Source organism: Puma concolor, chromosome D4 (assembly GCF_028749965.1).
Source record: "Puma concolor isolate L17-30 chromosome D4, mPumCon1.1.hap2, whole genome shotgun sequence".
Lineage (NCBI taxonomy): Eukaryota > Metazoa > Chordata > Mammalia > Carnivora > Felidae > Puma > Puma concolor.
In genome coordinates, this window is record NC_141679.1 from 61,142,059 (window position 1) to 61,160,578 (window position 18,520).

Below are 18,520 nucleotides of genomic sequence, written 5' to 3' on the forward strand. Positions count from 1 at the left end.
GGTTCTCCGTTATTCCTGAAAACCATTTGTGCCTTTTTGTCTATTTAATTAAGCTCACTTTAAACAGGTTGAATGGCTGTGTGTGCAGGAGCATGTAAGGAAATTACTTGGAGGGTGGAGAGCAGCTCCTGAGAGGGAGTATCAGTCAGGCAACAAATTTGTGCATTTCTTAGGTGTCGGGCACTGAGGTATATAGTTCTGAAGGTAAAAACCAGACTTGGTCCCTGTCTTCTTGGTGCTTACTGTCTACTGAGAAGAGAAATGTTAAATAATCACAAGTGAGTAAAGCATGAGGTAAGGAGAAGCATCAGGTGCTTCTGTAAGAGCTTGTGAGCTGGGATTAGGAGGTCTGGTGAGTCTACCTTGGAGAAGTGTGATGTTTAGGGGTGCCTGGGTGGCTCAGTTGAGCGCCCAATCCCCTGCTTTTTTTTTTTCCTTTTTTTATTTTTTTGAGAGAGATAGCAAGCAAGGGAGGGGCAGAAAGAGGGAGACAGAGAATCCTAAGTAGGCTCTGTGCTGTCATCACAGAGCCTGATGCAGGACTCAAACTCAGGAACTATGAGATTGTGTGACCCGAACTGAAACCAAGAGTCGGATGCTTAATCAACTCAGCCTCTGAGGCTCCCCGAGCGTCCAACTGTTGATTTCCGCTCAGATTGTGATCTCATGGTTTGGTGTTCAAGCCCCGTATTGGGCTCTGTCCTCACTGCTCAGAGCCTGCTTTGGATCCTGTCTCCCCCTTTCTGGCCCTCTCCTGTCCATATGCTGTCTCTTCAAAAGAAATAAACATTAAAAATCAATTAAGAAAAAAGTGATGTTTAACTGAGACCCAGGTGTTTGAATCAGTGTTAGCCAAGCAGAGAAGAAAGGGAAGAATATGCAGAGACTAGGAAGCAGGACAGCACAGCGAGCTTCAGGACCAGGAGAGGTAAGAACTGGTTGCCTAGAGGCCTGAGCCAAATGGAGTAGAGACACAGAGGGTGCAGGTACCTCTCAGCCTGCCTCTTATTTCCTTCCTCTCACAGGGTTATTACTCTCTTAGATTCCTCATCTGGCAGCTGGCTTTATGGTGATGCCCTTCCCTCAGAGAAGGAGCTCATTATTTATTTATTTATTTTGGGAGGGGGGGTAACTTTTTACTATGGAAAATTTCAGACCTAGACAAAGATAGGAATAATAGTAAAGTGAACTTTCATGTTCCCATCATTCAGCTTCAACAATCACTGATTTGTGGCTGATCTTATTTTATACATACACATCCCTACCCACTTCCCCCTTCCTTATTTTGAAGTAAATCCCAGAGATAATATCATTTCATCACTGACTGTTGTAGCATACATCTAGTCCGCCAGGACTCCTGGTCTCCAGATGTAATGGCATCATGATGGACAAAGGGACTGAGTTGCAGCAGCCTGGGAGAAAGGGGGCGACCAAGGGGCATGGGTTTCCTGGACGTTGGTGTAGCACAGCATTTGTTCTGTGGCTCAACCTGAAGTGCCCCAGTACTTTAGCAGGTGTGCCTTATGGGCCATCAAGGGTGTTTAATGAATTCCTTTGGACTGTTTTCAGAAGGAGAAGATGAGGAGGACGAGGAGGATGAGGATGGTGAGGAGGAAGAGTTTGATGATGAAGACGATGAAGATGAAGACGAAGATGTAGAAGGGGAAGATGATGAAGACGAAGTCAGTGGGGAGGTTGGTGCAACTATGTTTGCTGCTCTGTTTCCTATTTGTAGTTAAAAATGTGGGTGATTTTATTTTGTATTGTTTTTAAGAAAAAGGAAAGAAAAAGGACTTCCAATGCAATTAGTAAACTTGTAAATAGACCATTAACAGTTTGATGGTTAATTCCTGTTCCCCCCTTTTAGTAAATACTAAGTGAAATGCTTGGCTCTGTGGATTTATCAGTCTTGACCCTTTAACTTATTGGGAGGAAGTAGTGAGTTGGGTGTTCATTCCATAGGATGAGAAAACTGGAAATGTTGAGAGCTGATGTATGGTCTGTCCCTTCTGTTGTGTTGAAGAAGGGACGGGAGGGTATGTTTACCAAGTCTGAACTTGTTCCTGTATGTTGAGCCTAATTCGGTAAATACGTTCTACGATTGCCGTTTTCAAGATTTGGGGATGTAAAGTTAAACAAGAATGTGGTCCTGCCTTGAAAGAGCAGGTAGTCTAGTTTATGGGACACCCAGTAATATAGTATCTTTGAGGAGCTGACTGCCAAGGAGGACAGGAGAAAGGATTGACCTAACTTTGACAGACCTCAGGGAGGTTGTGAAGATAGGCAAAGAAAATGAAATGTCATCAAAAAGCATGTTCTTTGTAGTACAAAAAAAGTAAGGCTGAGCATTTATGTAATCTCACAGGTATTTAATGAAATTAAGTTCCTAAAAGGTTTTTATAAGGATGGGAATACAGAGAGTTTTGTCTGAACCTGTTCTAAAATTAAAAATTTTTAGGGGCGCCTCTGTAGCTCAGTCGGTTAAGCATCCGACTTCAGCTCAGATCATGATCTCACAGTTCGTGGGTTTGAGCCCGCAGCCTGCTTTGGATTCTGTGTCTCCCTCTCTCTGTACCCCTCCTTGTGCTGTCTCTCTGTTTCTTGAGGGGAAAAAAATGAATAAACATTAAAAAAATAAAAAAAAATTTTTAATCATTTCTCGAATTATCCATTATAAATAGTATATTAAATAAACATGTCTGGCAAATAAAATGCTTACTTCTGAAAAGCAGTTTTTTTTTTGTTTTTTTTTTTAATTTTTCAACGTTTTTTATTTTATTTTTGGGACAGAGAGAAACAGAGCATGAACGGGGGAGGGGCAGAGAGAGAGGGAGATACAGCATCGGAAACAGGCTCCAAGCTCCGAGCCATCAGCCCAGAGCCTGACGCGGGGCTCGAACTCACGGACCGCGAGATCGTGACCTGGCTGAAGTCGGACGCTTAACCGACTGCGCCACCCAGGCGCCCCTGAAAAGCAGTTTTTAAAGAAAATTTTAATTCATTTATTCAGAAAAACGAACAGATCTCAGAACATTAAAGTAGATAAAGATAATATTAAAGTTTTCTCCTTGGTGAATTTTTACATTTATTGGCAAGTTATTTTTCTCTTTGTACGTCTCAGCTTGGCAGATCAGCCTAATAGTGGTTGCTATTTACTGTTCTTTAGGAAGAAGAATTTGGACACGATGGAGAAGTTGATGAAGATGAAGACGAGGAGGATGAAGATGAAGATGAAGGTGGGTCTGATGCACGCATGTTGGTCCTCCTAAGTTAAAAGTCATGGGGAAATGTCCATGAATTTAGAATTTTAAAACTACAGGGAACAAAATAAAATTCCCTTTGCCCTGGTGGTCTTCACAGGGGCTTATATAGCCCTGTCAGTGAGCCTGTGCTGGTACAGGCCTCCTGCTCTACAGTGATTAATAATGCCTGTCTGCAGGCAGGAGGCTGGCCTTCAGTCCTGCACTTTAAATGTGTTTTTAGACCCCATCATTTGGGTTACTGCCACACAGGAGATTTCTGGTTTTGGAATTCTCTTTTGACAAAAAGTCTTTCTAATTGGATCATAATTTTTGCAGAGTATATAAATAGTACCTTTCCAGTTTTATTACAGTTAATTCTTTTTCCCTACCACAGCCAAAACCAGTGAAACACCTGTTTATTACTCATTGAGAGTATAGATTCTCCTACCTGTATAGGTTTCAGTGTACCAGATTATTTGCTCTGCTTTCCATTGGTTCATACTTTCTCAACATCTGCTCTCTGTGCCAGGTACTGGACCAGATTTTACATTGAATACAAGAGTTGGGGTCCAGTGCCTGCCTTCAAGGAGCTTTCTGAAACATAATGCAAATTTAAGTAATTTTATTGACATAGCCATGAATTTTTACTAATTGGAAAGAACAGGATGATGTATAGGTCTTTTTGGCTCAAATACCTAAGAATTCTAAGAAATACGTTTTGAGTTAATATTAACTTGCTACAATTTGAGTCATCTTTTAGATGGCAGCTTAAAGTTGAGAAAACTGGGTTAACCTTGCTGTCATTTGAAATGCTGCTGTGCATTTTGTCCTTCTTAAAACCGACAACCTACCAATTTGATCAGTCTTAACATTTTTTTCATCTCCCAACCATCAGAAGTTCATTGTTGTTACCTCCATTAGCAGTAACTTAGACAAATGCCTTTCCCATTGTCTTAAAGTGAATTTTTGTTATTGTACAGAGGAGGAAGAAAGTGGGAAAGGTGAAAAGAGGAAGAGAGAAACAGACGATGAAGGAGAAGATGATTAAGACCCCAAATAACTTGCAAAAAAAGAACTGTTCAGTATTGGTTGGACTGCTCATACGGATTTGGTAGCTGTTTAAAAAAAAAAAAGGTAGCTGTGATACAAACCCCAGGATACCCACCCACCCAAAGAGCCAAAGAATAGTTCCTGTGACATTCCACCTTCCTCCATTTAGTCCCTCTTGGAAATTCACCACCAAGCTTGGGGACTTCACCCCAACAAAATTGTAAGCGTTTGTTAGGTTTTCGTGTAAGACTCTTGCTGTAGCGTGGATAGCTGTGATTGGTGAGTCAACCGTCTGTGGCTACCAGTTACACCGAGACTGTAACAGCATTTTTACTTTCTGTACAACAAAGAAGCTTTGTAAATAAAATCTTAACATTTTGGGTCTGTTTTTTCATGCTTTTCTTTTCTTTTTAATGAGATTTTTTTTTACATTAGGACATTTTGTGTGTCAACTGCCAAAAAAGTATTTTTAAGAATTTAAGTGAAATAAACACGTTCCTCTTTGGTAAAGCCTAGTTGTATGCTTACATTTTTAAATTAGACTTTAATTGTAAGCTCATGTTAAAACACTACAGAACTGGTTTTTCTGGCATTTGTATGTATTAGGTGGTGGTTGAGAGGAAATGCACAAGTGTATAGGATCTTTGAACACTTAAATTTGATTCTCATTTCTCTACTGTGGGAGTAGACTATTACTTATTTGTTTATAAATTTTCATTTTTGAGAGAGAGAGCATACACAAGTGGGGGAGGGTAAGAGAGAGGGAGACAGAGAGAGGATCCTAAGCAGGCTCTGCACTGAGAGCAGAGAGCCGGACGCAGGGCTCAAACTCATGAACCATGAGGTTATGACCTTAGCCAAAGTCAGCCGCTTATCCAACTGAGCAACCCAGGCAGGTGCCCTGGGAGTAGACTGGTTTTTTTTTTTTTTAATCGTTTGTTTATTTTTAAGAGAGAGAGCATGAGTGGGGGAGGGGCAGAAAGAGGGTGAGACACAGAATCCTAAGCAGGCTCCAGGCTCTGAGCTGTCAGCACAGAACCCAACATGGCACTCAAACCCACAAACCATGAGATCATGACCTGGGCTGAAATCAGACGCTTAACCGATTGAGCCACCCAGGCACCCCTAGACTTTTTTAAAACAACATTTGAAATTCAGTGCTCTGGAGTCCCTGAAAGCCAATAAAAAATGTAAGGTTCAAGTAACAGGTGAGTTAAGAAAAAAAAAAAAAGTATAAAGGGAAAAGCCTTACTCAGGGTTCTGGGAGATCCTAATTCTAATTACTGCCTCTGCCAGTGGTTTTCTCTATAACCTTGTGTTGACCTCTGGATCACCTCCCAGTCTGTAAAATTGAGGGGGTGTGACCAAATGGCTTCTGAAGTCTCTTGTAGCACTGATGGTCTGTGACCCTCACTGACAGGAAGGTCTGAAGAAAAAAAATGGTCTTTGCATCAAGGCCAAAACATGTAGGGTTTGACTGACAAGTGAACAGAGTATGGTTTGTTATCAAGACAGGCGTGGTAAAGAGGAATGACATGTGAAAAGCCTTGCCAAGGAAGCGGGTAGGCACTGCCCAAGGTCAACTCAGCTTTTCCAGAAGATGGAAATTTTCTCTATTCTTAAAGATCCTAAAGGGATTTGGGGGAGGGGTAAGATGTTCGGCAGTCTGCGTGTTCAATGGCTCAACCATTTAATAGATACGTGACTTTGTTGTCAATGTTTTTTGTAGTAGAAGATTTGAGGATTCTTTTAGCAAATCTTAACACTATAAGCTACTGATATGAGTAGGGTTTTTATGCATAGAAGTAGTGTTAAAGATTGGAATCTGAGTGTGTAGAAAAAGTTACATAGTGTCAATGGTACTCCCAAATCGTGTACTTTAAAATTGAAGTCTCTAGGCTATAAAGTGGAGTTTGCTTCTTGCTAAGGAAATTCGAAAAAATTAAATTTTTATTTCTGGTTTAACAGGTACTACTATATATTCTTCAGCCTCAAGGCCTTTGCCATTTGGCAAATCTTCGAACATTATAAAGCAATTTCTTCCGTACCCAGGTTTTGCATATATTGCCAAATATCAAACAGTAACTTTGGATGATTGTTTTCCTGCCTCTTTAAGTTTACAGAATTTTTCCAGTATCTACTAAAGCACTTAGGCTGTGCCAGACACCCTAGCTGGACAAGTGGGAGAGGGCTGGGATGGAGACAAGCGAGCTGTTGGATATGCTCACAGTAACTAGTAGGGAAGAGAAGACAGATGCAGGAGTGATACTTAACTAGTACCTGCAGCTAGAGCTCCGGTAAGTGTGAGAGTAATACAGAGACTGGAAAGGTGGCATCCATCTAGAAGGATTGGGAATGTCTACTAGAAAAAATATTTCAGCTGTACATGCTGCCACTACAGGTTTACAAATAAAACGGTTTAGAAGAGGAATGGGGGAAGGAGGGAGGAGCATGATGAACAGGGGTCTGAGGTTGGTACCTGATTAAGTACCTTTAGATTCAAATGGGCAAGTTTGCCTAGAGGATGGGTAAGAATACAGGAATGGCAGGTGAGACTGCAGCACTAATTTGGGACTTCTAGGGGGCCTTTGAAGGTCATTCATTCTTGGGCATTCACTTTGTAAAATGTCAGTTTGACCTACTACATGTGGCCAGTAAAGATGTCTGGGAAATTACCAAGCCAGGTTTTCATTTCTATCATTTTTTTTTTTTTTTTAAATAGGGTTCTCCAGAAGTCTGCTGCCCTCTGGGAGGGCCTTGAGGCTCACCTGCTCTTGACTAAAGATTATTTTTAAATTGTTGACAAGCATTTTGGTGATGAGGCCACAGAGTGGACCCTATTTCTGGAGTTGTCTCCCATCTGAAGGAGACCCTCACTGAGCAGGTTTGCTTTCAGCTTTTGCAGTAAATGTGAGTTACCAACTGTCTAAGCTGGGTGGGAGCTGTATTGGGCTGGATGGCTGGTCTCACCTTGCTTGTGCGGGGCGTAGGTGGAGTGGGTCTCTTCCTCACACCTGCCCTCCAGCCACAGCAGCTGCTCTCTCCCTGTGTAATATGTTGGAATGTCTTGATTGCATCTGAAACATTTGTAAATAAAAAGGAACCAATACTCATTGTGGAGACGAGGAAACTGAGGCACAGGCAAGTGAATCAAGGACTAGCCCAAGGTTTCCTGGTGAAGTGAAAGAACCTGGCCTAGAAGCCACATGGCCCAGTTTTCAATTTGGTGCTCTTACCTTTAGTTTTCTCATTCTGCTCCAGGAATCCAAGCCCAAGAGTGCTGGCCACTTCTGACAGGAATGCAGAAGCATTGTGTAAGACGCTAGTCCCCACTCCTCACCAGCATGAGGACTCCTGACCAGTGCCCGCATGAGGGTAGTCAACGACAGTCCCATGTTTCCATTCTGGCATTCCTATTTGGGCTACACTACCCCCAGAGAAAGGTGAGACAGAACCATGAAGGTGGTTCTACCCTTAGGCCATGACCTTCCCTTTTCTCCAGCCCTGTCAAGTGGTGCTGACATCAATTTTAATGAGGCTGATGATACCGCTGTGCTGACAGTTTGAAAAGGGAGTCAAGTTACCAGCTGACTTAGACTTAAGCTTAGGTCGGCCAAACAGTTGCTCTGCAGGAAAACCACCAAGATTGCAGCAAGTGTAGAAATTCTTCCTAGAGCCAATTAGGTCAGCCTCATAATCTCTGACCAAGTATCTTATAACTTGTCCCAGAGGTATTGGGAGGGCATATAGAGAAAGAAAATTACCCTTGGAGCTATTCTGTCTGATGAAAGGGACTTTGCTCCAGGGCAGGAGGGATTTGTGAGGAGATGGGTATCCATTAAGGCACTGCCCCACCTCAACCCTAGAGAAGCAGGAGTGTTACTTGGTGAGGAAGGTTTCAGAATCCAGAGACCCTGTTTTAGCCCCAGCCTGGCCACTGGCTGGTATTTGGCCCCCTCCCCACAGCACTTCTTTCTATGAGTCTCCAGTTCCTCAGCTGAAATTACAGGGCCTGAACTAAAATGAGCTTACAGCTCTCTTCCAGCTGTACAGATCTGAATGGGGTACAATCCCAAGTTCTCTTCAGCAACAGGAATCCTTCAGTTACTCCTGCTTTACTCCGTTATCCCAGAGCCCTTCCGAGGAGTAGGTAAGGGTTTGAACTGATAGAAAATGTCAGCTTTGTTTTAGGCTGATGGAGTAAAAGGGATAGACCGGTAGCTGGAGACCAGTGAGGAGGCCAGATGTGGGCTGCACCTCTAGGACTGATGAGTGAGATGTCTTCCAAAAACTGCATTAGAAATACTAGCGGGACACCTGGGTGGCTCAGTTGGTTAAGCGTCCCACTTCGGCTCAGGTCATGATCTCAGTTTGAGCCCCGCATTGGGCTCTGCTGTCAGCACGGGGCCTGCTCCAGATCCTGAGTCTCCCCTACCTCTCCCTATCCCTACCCCCACTTGTTCTCTCTCTCTTTATCTTTCTCGCTCTCTCCCTTCCTCTCCCTCTCTCTCAAAATAAATAAACTTAAAAAAAAAAAAGAGAGAAAGAAAAATCCTGGTAAATCTGCCTTGACCAGTCCGACTACTCCGTGTTCTGGAAGTAACATTGCAGACTCATCAGCATGAGCAGGATGTATATCTGCCACTAGAGGGCACTAATGCTTCCAGTCAAGAAGCAGATGGCCATTTATTGCGAAAGGATTCTTTTTTTAATCCTCAAACCCTGTGAAATAATAAACTGTAATCTGCATTTTACAGATGTGGAAACTGAAGTAGCAGGAGGTGAAGTGCACTGGGGCACCTGGGTGGCCCAGTCCTCAAGGGTCTGACCCTTGATTTCGGCTCAGGTCATGATCTCAGGGTTTGGGATTGAGCCCTGTGTCAGGCTCCACACTGGGCATGAAGCCTACTTAAGGTTCTTCCCCTCTGCCCCTCTCCCCTGCTCCCATTCGCTCTCTCAAAACACACACACACACACACACACCAGAAGAGATGAAGTTCCTTAGCCAGAGTCATATAGCTAGTAAATAGCTAGCCTGGCTGGGATCCTAATCCAGCTATGCCCAAATCCAAAGCTTCTCCTCTCTATGAATGTGCCTCTTTAGGGCTCTCTGGCTCCAGACTCTGTTCTGGTAAGTGGGCATATTTCTTCCTCCTCACTCTGGGACAAAGTAGAGGCTGGCTAACCACACCCTGTTGGTTCCAGAGGTTCAGAACCGAGTGTAAGGTTTTCAGAGCTGGAGACGTAAAATGCTGGGGGGGGGGGGGGGGGGGGGCAGGCAGACTGAGCATTCTGCAAATACAGTCCCCATTTTTAACCATTTTGTGTTGTGGAAGGCAGTCCTGTCATATACCACTTTGGTGAACTTGCTAAAGACCCTTTGCAATCTTGGAATTCTGTTCTCCCATTTGTAAATTGTGCTTTGCTGTTCTCTCTGCTGAGTGAAAGTGCTCGATGCCCATGAGGGGTGACTTCTTCAGAAGACCTGGGAACAGCCTATGCCATTGGCCTCTGTTAGTGGTTGACTAAGCTAAGCGTGCATGTGACCAGCTGTGCACCTATGAGCTGCTGTAGCAGTTGAATGAGAAGCGGGCAGCTTAGCAGGGGGGTAGCCTGGCACTGAGGGATTCTGGGAGTGGATGGCAGGACCCTGGGGAAACTTGAGAAGTCCATAGGACCCCAGCCAGCTCCTGGGTTGGGAACTCCTGTCCAGCTCTTGGCTTTGTGCATTTCAGGGACCAGGTCATCTTCCACCTTGTCTCTGATTGGCCTTTAGGTTCCTCTCTTGCTGGGGCATCAGACCATTGTTTCCCTGCTTCCGGAGCCACCCAGTGCCCCCCAGGACTACCTGTCTAAATCCTACCAACAATCACCCTGCCACCCTGACCGGCTCCAGTCTGACCGGTCCTGAGCCCCACTTCTGACAAAAGAAATGCTGGCCCCAGTGTGTTCATGGCACACTACAATTTGTATGGCTCTTACATGCCCATTATCTTACTCAAGGAGGTAGCATGAGGATTCTGACCCCATCTTTCAGATGAGGGAATTGAGGCTCAGAGTGACTGTTGTAAGACCCCAGAGTGCAGAGCAAGACCGGCTTCTCTTCCCACTTTGTGCTCTTCCTGGAGAATAGCGGGCTGGTGTGAGAGAGCTGATGGGGGCTACTGGACCAGGTCCACTGGACTTGGGAGAAGGTCATGTGGGTGGTAACTTTTGAAATCCAGAGCTCTCAGTGATGCAGGTGCTTCAGTAGGTGGCAGATAGAGGGAAAAAGAAGAAATGAAGCTGAGGAAATCCATGTTCCCACGTCATGGGCCACTTGAGACCAATCTTTCAGTGTCCCACCCTGGACCTGTCATCTCTACGCTGCTCACCCCAGAGACACACACAAAACCTCCCCACCTTTCCAGCCTCACTCCCTGCCCCTCAGTCCCCACAAGTCCTTCCTGGCCCAGCCATCTGCATGTTCCTGCATGGGACTTGTTCATTCTTCCTCCACCTGCATGAGCAAAACCCACCCCATCTTCAAGAACCTCCACAAAGGTGTTAGCCTCCCCAGTGGCCTGCAGCCAGGGTTTCTTCCCTGGGGTCCTCATTTGATGGCCTTGGTGACTTGCTCTCACCATCCTGGCACTGGCTTCTCTGCTCCCTGTCTCCTTCCCTGCAGATAGTGGGTGCTTTGGCTACATGTGCACTAGCCATTGCTGTGCCTCACGCTGGCACTCCATGCACATTTCCTCAATGACCCAGTGTATTAGTGTCCTGGGGCCTCCATAATAAAATACCACAAACTAGGTGGCTTGAACAACAGAAATGTGTCATCTCACGGTTCTGGAGGCTAGAAATCCAAAATCAAGGTGTCAGCAGGGTTGATTCCTCCGACGGCAATGGGGAAAGGATTTGGTCCATGCCTCTCTCCTTGGCTTATAGACATCATCTCCTCCCTGTGCCTCTTTCCATGGAGTTCTCTTTCTGTACATGTTGGTGTGAAAATTCTCCTTTTTTATAAGGACACTAGTCACCTTGGATTAGGGCCCACCCTAATGACTTCATCTTAACTACTTGCATTTGCAAAGATGATATTTCCAAACAAGGTCACATTCTGAGGTGCTAGATGTTAGGACTTCAACAGACGCATTTGTGGAGGACACAATTCAATTCATAACACCAAATGAGTGAATTGTGAAAACCTCTGGGCAGAGAATGGCTGTCAGATGCTTAGTTCCCCCTCCCCCACCATCTCCCTTTGGGTGTTTGGATATACAAGCAATGTGATTAAAAGGAGGGCCTGAGAACTCTGGTTTTGAGAGCACAGTCAAACCCTGATTTGCCTCCCATCAATTTTGTGATCTTGTGTGACACTTATTTCAAACCACATTTCTCTTCCATATTAATTCACATTATTCAAACCATATTTCTCTTAAGCCGTATTAATTCACATTAATTATCTTACCCTCCTTTAAACCCAACCAGAAAAATGAGTATATTTTGAGGAACAGAGGGCCAAAGTGGCAGCAGATAATACAGATCAGTACAAGGAAGTCTTGTATTGACCCCAAAATCAGGGCCCACCAATCTGGAACTAACAAAGTTCTATCTCCAGACACCTATGGGAACCTAAAATGCCAAGAAATCCAAGCTCCCTAAAGTAGAAGAAACGAGATCTCTTCTACTTGAATCCCTCTGCTAATGCTGGAGCCCCCGCCTTGTAACATGCCTGACTTTAGTTGGATGCCTTGGTGATGGGGAGCTCACTCCTTATAAGCCAATATATTCCATCTTAGAAAAACAAAGTTCTTTATCTCTAGAATAATAAGGCATCTTTATCTTTTATTATTATTTAGTTAGGTAAGCAGACTTTGTAAAAAACTCCTAAGATTTAAAAAAAATTTTTTTTAATTTTTTGAGAGAGAGACAGAGCATGAGCGGGGAAGGGGGAGAGAGAGGGAGACACAGAATCTGAAGCAGGCTGTAGGCTCTGAGCTGTCAGCACAGAGCCCGATGCGGGGCTCGAACTCATGAACTGTGAGATCATGACCTGAGCCGAAGCTGGACGCTTAACCTACTGAGCCATCCAGGTGCCCCTATACAAAACTCTTGTTTTTCCAAATCTCTAACATTCTTGGGCCTATGGAGCCACCGGGGGGGGGGGGGGGGAACTAATCCAGCTTTTTCAGTGGAGTCCTGTAAATATTTGATGATATCCATCATGCCCCTGCAACATCCAACCTCTTTTCCCCAAAATTTATCTCATTTGAATGTTCTTGCAAGTTTCAACTAATGAATACCCCATGACGAGATCCCAGTGTCAGGTTCATCCATGTTATAGCATGCGTTAGTAGTTCATTCCTTTCTTTTCCCATAATATTCTATTGTATGGCTATATTACATTTTATTTATATTTGTGTAGACATGTTTTCATTTTCTTGGGTATATGTGAGGAGTGGAATTGCTGGGGCATATGTTTACTCTGTGTTTAACCTTCTGAAGAACTGCCAACTGTTTTCCAAAGCAACTGCACCATTTTACATTCCCAGCAGCAGTGTCTAAGGGTGCCTATGTCTCCATGTCCTTGTAATGATCTGTCTTTCTGATTCTAGACATCCTCATGAGTGTGAGTTGGAATCTCATTGTGGTTTTGTGGCTAATGATGTTGAGCATCTTTTCATGTGCTTATTTGCTGGAATAGTATCTTTTTTTTTTTAATTTTTTTAATGTTTATTTTTGAGAGAGAGAGACAGCATGAGTGGGGGAAGAGCAGAGAGAGAGGGAGACATAGAATCCAAAGCAGGCTCCAGGCTCTGAACTGTCAGCACAGAGCCTGACGCGGGGCTCGAACCCACGAACTGTAGATCATGACCTTAGCTGAAGTCAGATGCTTAACAGACTGAGCCACCCGGGTGCGCCTGGAATAGTATCTTTTTAAAAAAAATGTTTAGGGGCGCCTGGGTGGCGCAGTCGGTTGAGCGTCCAACTTCAGCCAGGTCACGATCTCACGGTCCGTGAGTTCGAGCCCCGCGTCGGGCTCTGGGCTGATGGCTCAGAGCCTGGAGCCTGTTTCTGATTCTGTGTCTCCCTCTCTCTCTCTGCCCCTCCCCCGTTCATGCTCTGTCTCTCTCTGTCCCAAAAATAAATAAACGTTGAAAAAAAAAATTAAAAAAAAATATTAAAAAAAATAAAAAAAATGTTTATTTGGGAGGGGGGAGAAGGGCAAAGAGAGAGAATTCTAGGTAGGCCCCATGCTGTTAGCACAAAGCCCAATGCAGGACTCAATTCCACAACCGTGAGATCATGACTTGAGCTGAAATCAGGAGTCAGCTGCTTAACCGACTAAACCACCCAGGCTCTCTAATATTTTTTTTTTTTTTTTGTAGTTTATTTATTTTGAGAGAGAGAGCAGGGGAGGAGCAGAGAGAGACAGGGAGGGAGAGAATCCCAAGCAGGCTCTGCGATGTCAGTGCAGAGCCCTATGAGGGGCTTGATCTCACAAACTGTGAGATCATGACCTGAGCTGAAACCAAGAGTATGATGCTTAACCATCTGAGCTTCCCAGACACCCCTGGGATAGTATCTTTTAGCATGTGTCTGGATCAATCTGGTTGTCCTCAGGTTGACAGTATCCATGGTTGAGACAGGGTTGCTATGGGGCATTCTGAGCTACTGGGCTGTTTTTAGAAATGGCTGTGAGCTGAGCAGACAACCAGGGAGAAGACTCTGTCTGGGCTGGTGATGAATGTCTGGGAGTTGCCCATGAGGACACATGAGATCTTAAAACCCAGTGAAGAGATAAGATTGCCAACATCTCTAAGTGTGAGGGGAGAAGAATTAAAGTTCTTAAAGCTTTGGGGACTCTTGGAAGTTAAAGGTGAGAAGAGCAAGTAGAGACACATCGTAGAGATCCACTATCCTAATTTGGGAGATAAGGCTGCTGACTGTCCGGATGAGGTCTGAGGGTAGGGAAGGTCCCAGGAGGCCACAGGCAGTGGAAACAGACCAGGGAATCAGAGTTCAGGAATGAGACCACTATCTGGGTGGACAGGTCTGGGTTGTTAGGGGTCTCACACATTTCTTCTGCTGCAATCCTCACTCCTGCCCTCTGGTGGTGTTTGCCTGCCTGTGGCAGGAAGTTGAAAAGTTCTTCCTCTGGAAGGGGCAGAGCTGAGAGTGGAACCCAGGCCTGACTTATTCCAAACCCTGTTTGGAATGTCCTGCTTTTTCCAGGACAATGTTCTGTCTCAGTCTCATGTGGTGACCCGACACAGGAAGAGATTGTTATCATTTGGAAGGAATTTGGGATGGGGGTTTTCACCTTAAATGTCAACTCTTCAGAAAGACTCTTCCTGGGTGTGCCTTGGTGGCTCATTTGGTTGAGTGTCCCCATCTTGATTTAGGCTTGGGTCATGATGTCACAGTCATGGGATCGGGCTCCGTGTGGAGTATGAAGCCTTCTTGAGATTCTCTCTCTCCCTCTCCCTCTGTCCCTCCCTCCTCCACTTTGCACTCTCTCTCTCTCTCTCTCTCTCTCTCTCAAAAAAAAAAAAGACTCTTTATGACTCCCCATGCAAAGAAGCCCCTCCCCTTGTTAGTCTTACCAGCACTCAACTTGTTTTTTTCATTGCCCTTATTATTATAATTCATGATTTTATATTGTTAAATAAAGAAAACCATAGGCCCCACATGGTGTCACATAGACCAAGTTCCCAAACCAGGGCTTAGTACCCAATCTAATTGCAGTTTCAAACCCTCCCCCACCCCCCACTGAAATATGGTCTTAACAGGTCAGGAAATTTTTCTTTCCATGAGAGGCAATGAAATCTGCCACCTGGGTTCTCTCCATCCCCCAAAGAAAGATGAGGTGATCGGCACGATAAGATACCTTGTTTTTCCCTAGCAAGCAGCCTTCTCTGGAGCAATCCTTTTCTTTCATGAGTACCTTTCTTGCCCCACTCTGTCTAGAAAAACCTTTCATTTTGTATAATTCCTCTACTTGCTAGAGGGAGTGCTGCCCAATTCATGAACCGTTTCATAAACCCCGGTAGATCTTCAAATTTACTTTTTAAAGATCTTTATTGTAAACTACAAGTTGCAAGAAAACTCTTTGTTCCCCATTTTATTCCTGGTGCCTGGCGAGGTGCCTGACATACTAGGCACTCAGAAATTATTTGTTGAATGGGGGGTGAGGTCGCATTTGGAAAACGGAGGCAGGTAAGATGTGTATACACAGGTCAAAATTCTCTGAGGGAGTCAGGATGAGCTGACTTCTACCTTCCATACCCCCCAGGGTGTGATGGTGGGCTTATTTTCTCAGGGACAGTAGAAAAATGATGTTTATGTCACAGGGATGGGGACCAAGGTTGAGGGAGCAGGAAGTAGGTGTGGGTGGGAGTGTGACTAGCAAGGGTGCCTGTAAATGGAACAACTGAGAAACTTGGGAGTATCAGACACTTTGGCCACTTACCACCAGGTCCTTGGCGGCTGGGGTTGGGAAACTTGGGTGGATCAACAATTCACTTCTTCCTCAGAGGAACTTTCCAGAAGGCTGACTTCAGGAGCAACCCAGGGAACAGTCATGTTTGCCTAAGATTGAATGTGGCCCGAGGAATAAACATATGAAGTCAGCTATGCCTCAGTATTCATGCCATCTTTCCTTTTCTGCACCTGGACACTGAGAAAATATTTATTGGCACCTATTAAGTGCTAAGAAATTGTGTGCTTGGTGCTAGGGATATAGTCAGAAACAGTCCAGGTCTGCTCTCAAGGAGCTCCTGGCCCTGCAGGACACTTATAATTCAAGGAAGGATCTAAGCAACATATGGGCAGAGGTATGGACTATCTTGTTCACCATGGTATCCCTAGGCTATTCGTGCTGAGCAGGTGCTCCAAATGGTTCCCAACCCAAAGAAGTTCACAATCTAAAGAGAAGACAGACGAGACGAGGCGCAGTTACCATAAGAGATAATAAGTGGGCAAATAAGAGTCTTTTGGGAGCCCAGAGAAGATTGTTGGGGAGACCCGAGAAGAATCTGAGAGGAAGTGACTTCTATATTAATGGACCAGAAGGTGGTCAGTCATGGCTCAGTACATGGAGGTGGAGGAGTGGGAAGCCTACAGGCTCAGAAAACAGCCTATGCCAAGGCCTGGAGGTAAGAAAACATGATGCTTTAGGGGAACCCAAAATAGTTCAGTGTAGCTAGAGCACAGAATGGCAAATGATTAGGTAGTATTACCACGTGGTAGGATGCTTTATAGGCACCAACTTAAGAAGGGGCTTAGCATAGTAGGGCTGACTCCTGGAGCCTCAGACCCAGGGGTCTCAGGTCTGGGAACTGGGTCTCCCTCCTTTACCTTGATCCCCATGACCCAGCACTCTGGGTTACCCCAGTTTCTGCAAAGCTAAGTTCTTCCTTGCCCTCTCTTGCCAATAACAGGAAAAAAAAAAATCCCTCATTGGTTTTAATTTGTTTTTAAGACCTTCCCACATGCTCTCACCCATTTCTATATATTGAACATTGATTCATTACCCAAGCAGAAAATGCCTCAGAAAGCTCTGGAAACTGGCTTTTTAAAAAGGGAGAATGAAATAAAAAATTTGTCTTTTTCTCCTTACTCTAGTAAGTTATATAGCACTACTTTAATTTACTGAAGGCTTTTATGTCATCACAAATGACATCAGCCTAATTTGCTTTTGTGGCGTGGTTGTATTTTTAAATGTGGTTTCACCTTTTTTCCCTTTAATTTTCACTTATTCACAAAGTATTCAAAACCATAATGGTTTTCTTTAGCACGAAGTTCCTGAGTTACTTTAGCGCTGCGTTTAATTTTCTCTGTAGTCAGGGTCTGTTGCTCAGCCTCACCCAGAGGTTGACTGTCAGTTAAACTTGACAGAACACATGTGCCATCCGGTCTAGCACACCCACATATCACGGATGAGTGAACCCCTCTTTCCTTTGGTTGCTTCCTCCTGGCCTCCAAAGGTGCACTTCTTCAAAACCCTTCAACTCTGGGACCCTGTTTAGCCCAGGGTCTATTTGCCATCTGCTTTAACAACCAATGTGACTCAGAAAAGGTCTATTTTTGTCCTGTCTGCTTCCTCACCTCCCTTGGCCAACAAATCTGCTATCTCCAGCAGATCCCCAAGTCTCCTGGTCTCTTCTTCCTTATTCTCCTGGACTGCACTGGGCCTTTGACCCTGTGGGTCTCCCCACCTCAGGACCACCCTAGTTCTATCACCTGTTTCTAGTCTCTTTTCTCCATTCCTGCCTTCCCATCTGCCCAGGCTCATTCCTCTGTACGCTCTCTCCGCCAGCAGTCTAACTACCCTTGGTCTTGGTCTTGCTCTGAATGGCTCAGGTTTATCTCTGGCCCAGACCGCTACTCTGAGCCTCAGCCCTGCCTTTCCTCCTACCTGGAAAGCAGTTTCACCTGCATATTTATACTAACATGTCTTCTCGCCTTCCACCTGGAGGTGCCACCTCCTTACCTTTCTCTTAGTGTTACTTTGCTCATCAGTTCTGGTAAGTCAAGCTGGAAATCAGTGTTTTTTTTCTTTTCTCCAAACTGCCTCTTATTTCTGAACTTTGTCTGCAACTTAACAACATACTGCAACAGCCCTAGACTGAGAGGTAGTCCAGGGTCCTGGTCCCAGCTCTGCTCAGGCTTTCCGGGTGGCTTTGGGCAAGTCAGTGGAACTTTTTGAACCTGTTGCCTCTCATATAACAGGAATGTAGACCACTTACTGAAACCTTACTACAGGCCAAGTACCGTGAGCAGGGCTTTCTATACATCATCTCACGAATCTATATCATTTTCCCATTTCATGGAAAAAAGAAAACGTTCAGAGAGACTATTCACGATCAAGAGCCGGTTAGTGGGAGGGGCTGTGCTCAAACCACCCACCTCAGTAAGTCCACCTCCAGAATCTGTTTTTTCCATTACACCGCAGGGCTCACTCTCCCCACGCCCAAGGCAGCCGTCACCTCCCCAACCCCTCTTCGGGAATATTTGCTAACGGGTGTACGCAGGGACGCTGCAACCAGGAGTGGGGGCCCTGGTTTCCTTGCCGTGAGCCTAGAGCCCAGATCTCGCGAACAGAGCCTGCTGGGTTTTCCCTTCCCACCGCAACGCCTATCTTACGGGTGGCTCCGCCCCCTGCCTCGATTGGCTGGCGGGATCGAGGTGGGGCCCGCGGATTGGCTGCGCGGCGGCGGGCTGACGTGGCGGAGCTGACG

The 18,520-nt window shown here is 45.1% G+C and overlaps 1 protein-coding gene and 2 long non-coding RNA genes across 3 annotated transcripts in view; 2 read left to right on the forward strand and 1 right to left on the reverse strand.

Moving 5' to 3' along the window:
- Positions 1–4,672, forward strand: part of ANP32B (acidic nuclear phosphoprotein 32 family member B) — a 25,170-nt gene extending 20,498 nt beyond the window's left edge. Inside the window, exons 5-7 of the mRNA XM_086683578.1 lie at positions 1,570–1,694; positions 3,167–3,236; positions 4,223–4,672. Of these exons, the coding sequence (XP_086539704.1) occupies positions 1,570–1,694; positions 3,167–3,236; positions 4,223–4,290 (263 nt within the window). The 3' untranslated portion in view covers positions 4,291–4,672. The remainder of the gene's footprint in view (positions 1–1,569; positions 1,695–3,166; positions 3,237–4,222) is intronic.
- On the reverse strand, positions 3,167–18,512 carry LOC147574925 (uncharacterized). The gene is made up of 3 exons (XR_015242861.1): positions 18,189–18,512; positions 15,751–15,869; positions 3,167–3,265 (listed from the first exon to the last, which is right to left on the reverse strand). It is a non-coding gene; the product is annotated as an uncharacterized LOC147574925 (long non-coding RNA).
- On the forward strand, positions 5,419–7,405 carry LOC147574926 (uncharacterized). The gene is made up of 2 exons (XR_015242862.1): positions 5,419–6,589; positions 7,015–7,405. It is a non-coding gene; the product is annotated as an uncharacterized LOC147574926 (long non-coding RNA).
- Positions 18,513–18,520: the final 8 nt, after the last annotated feature.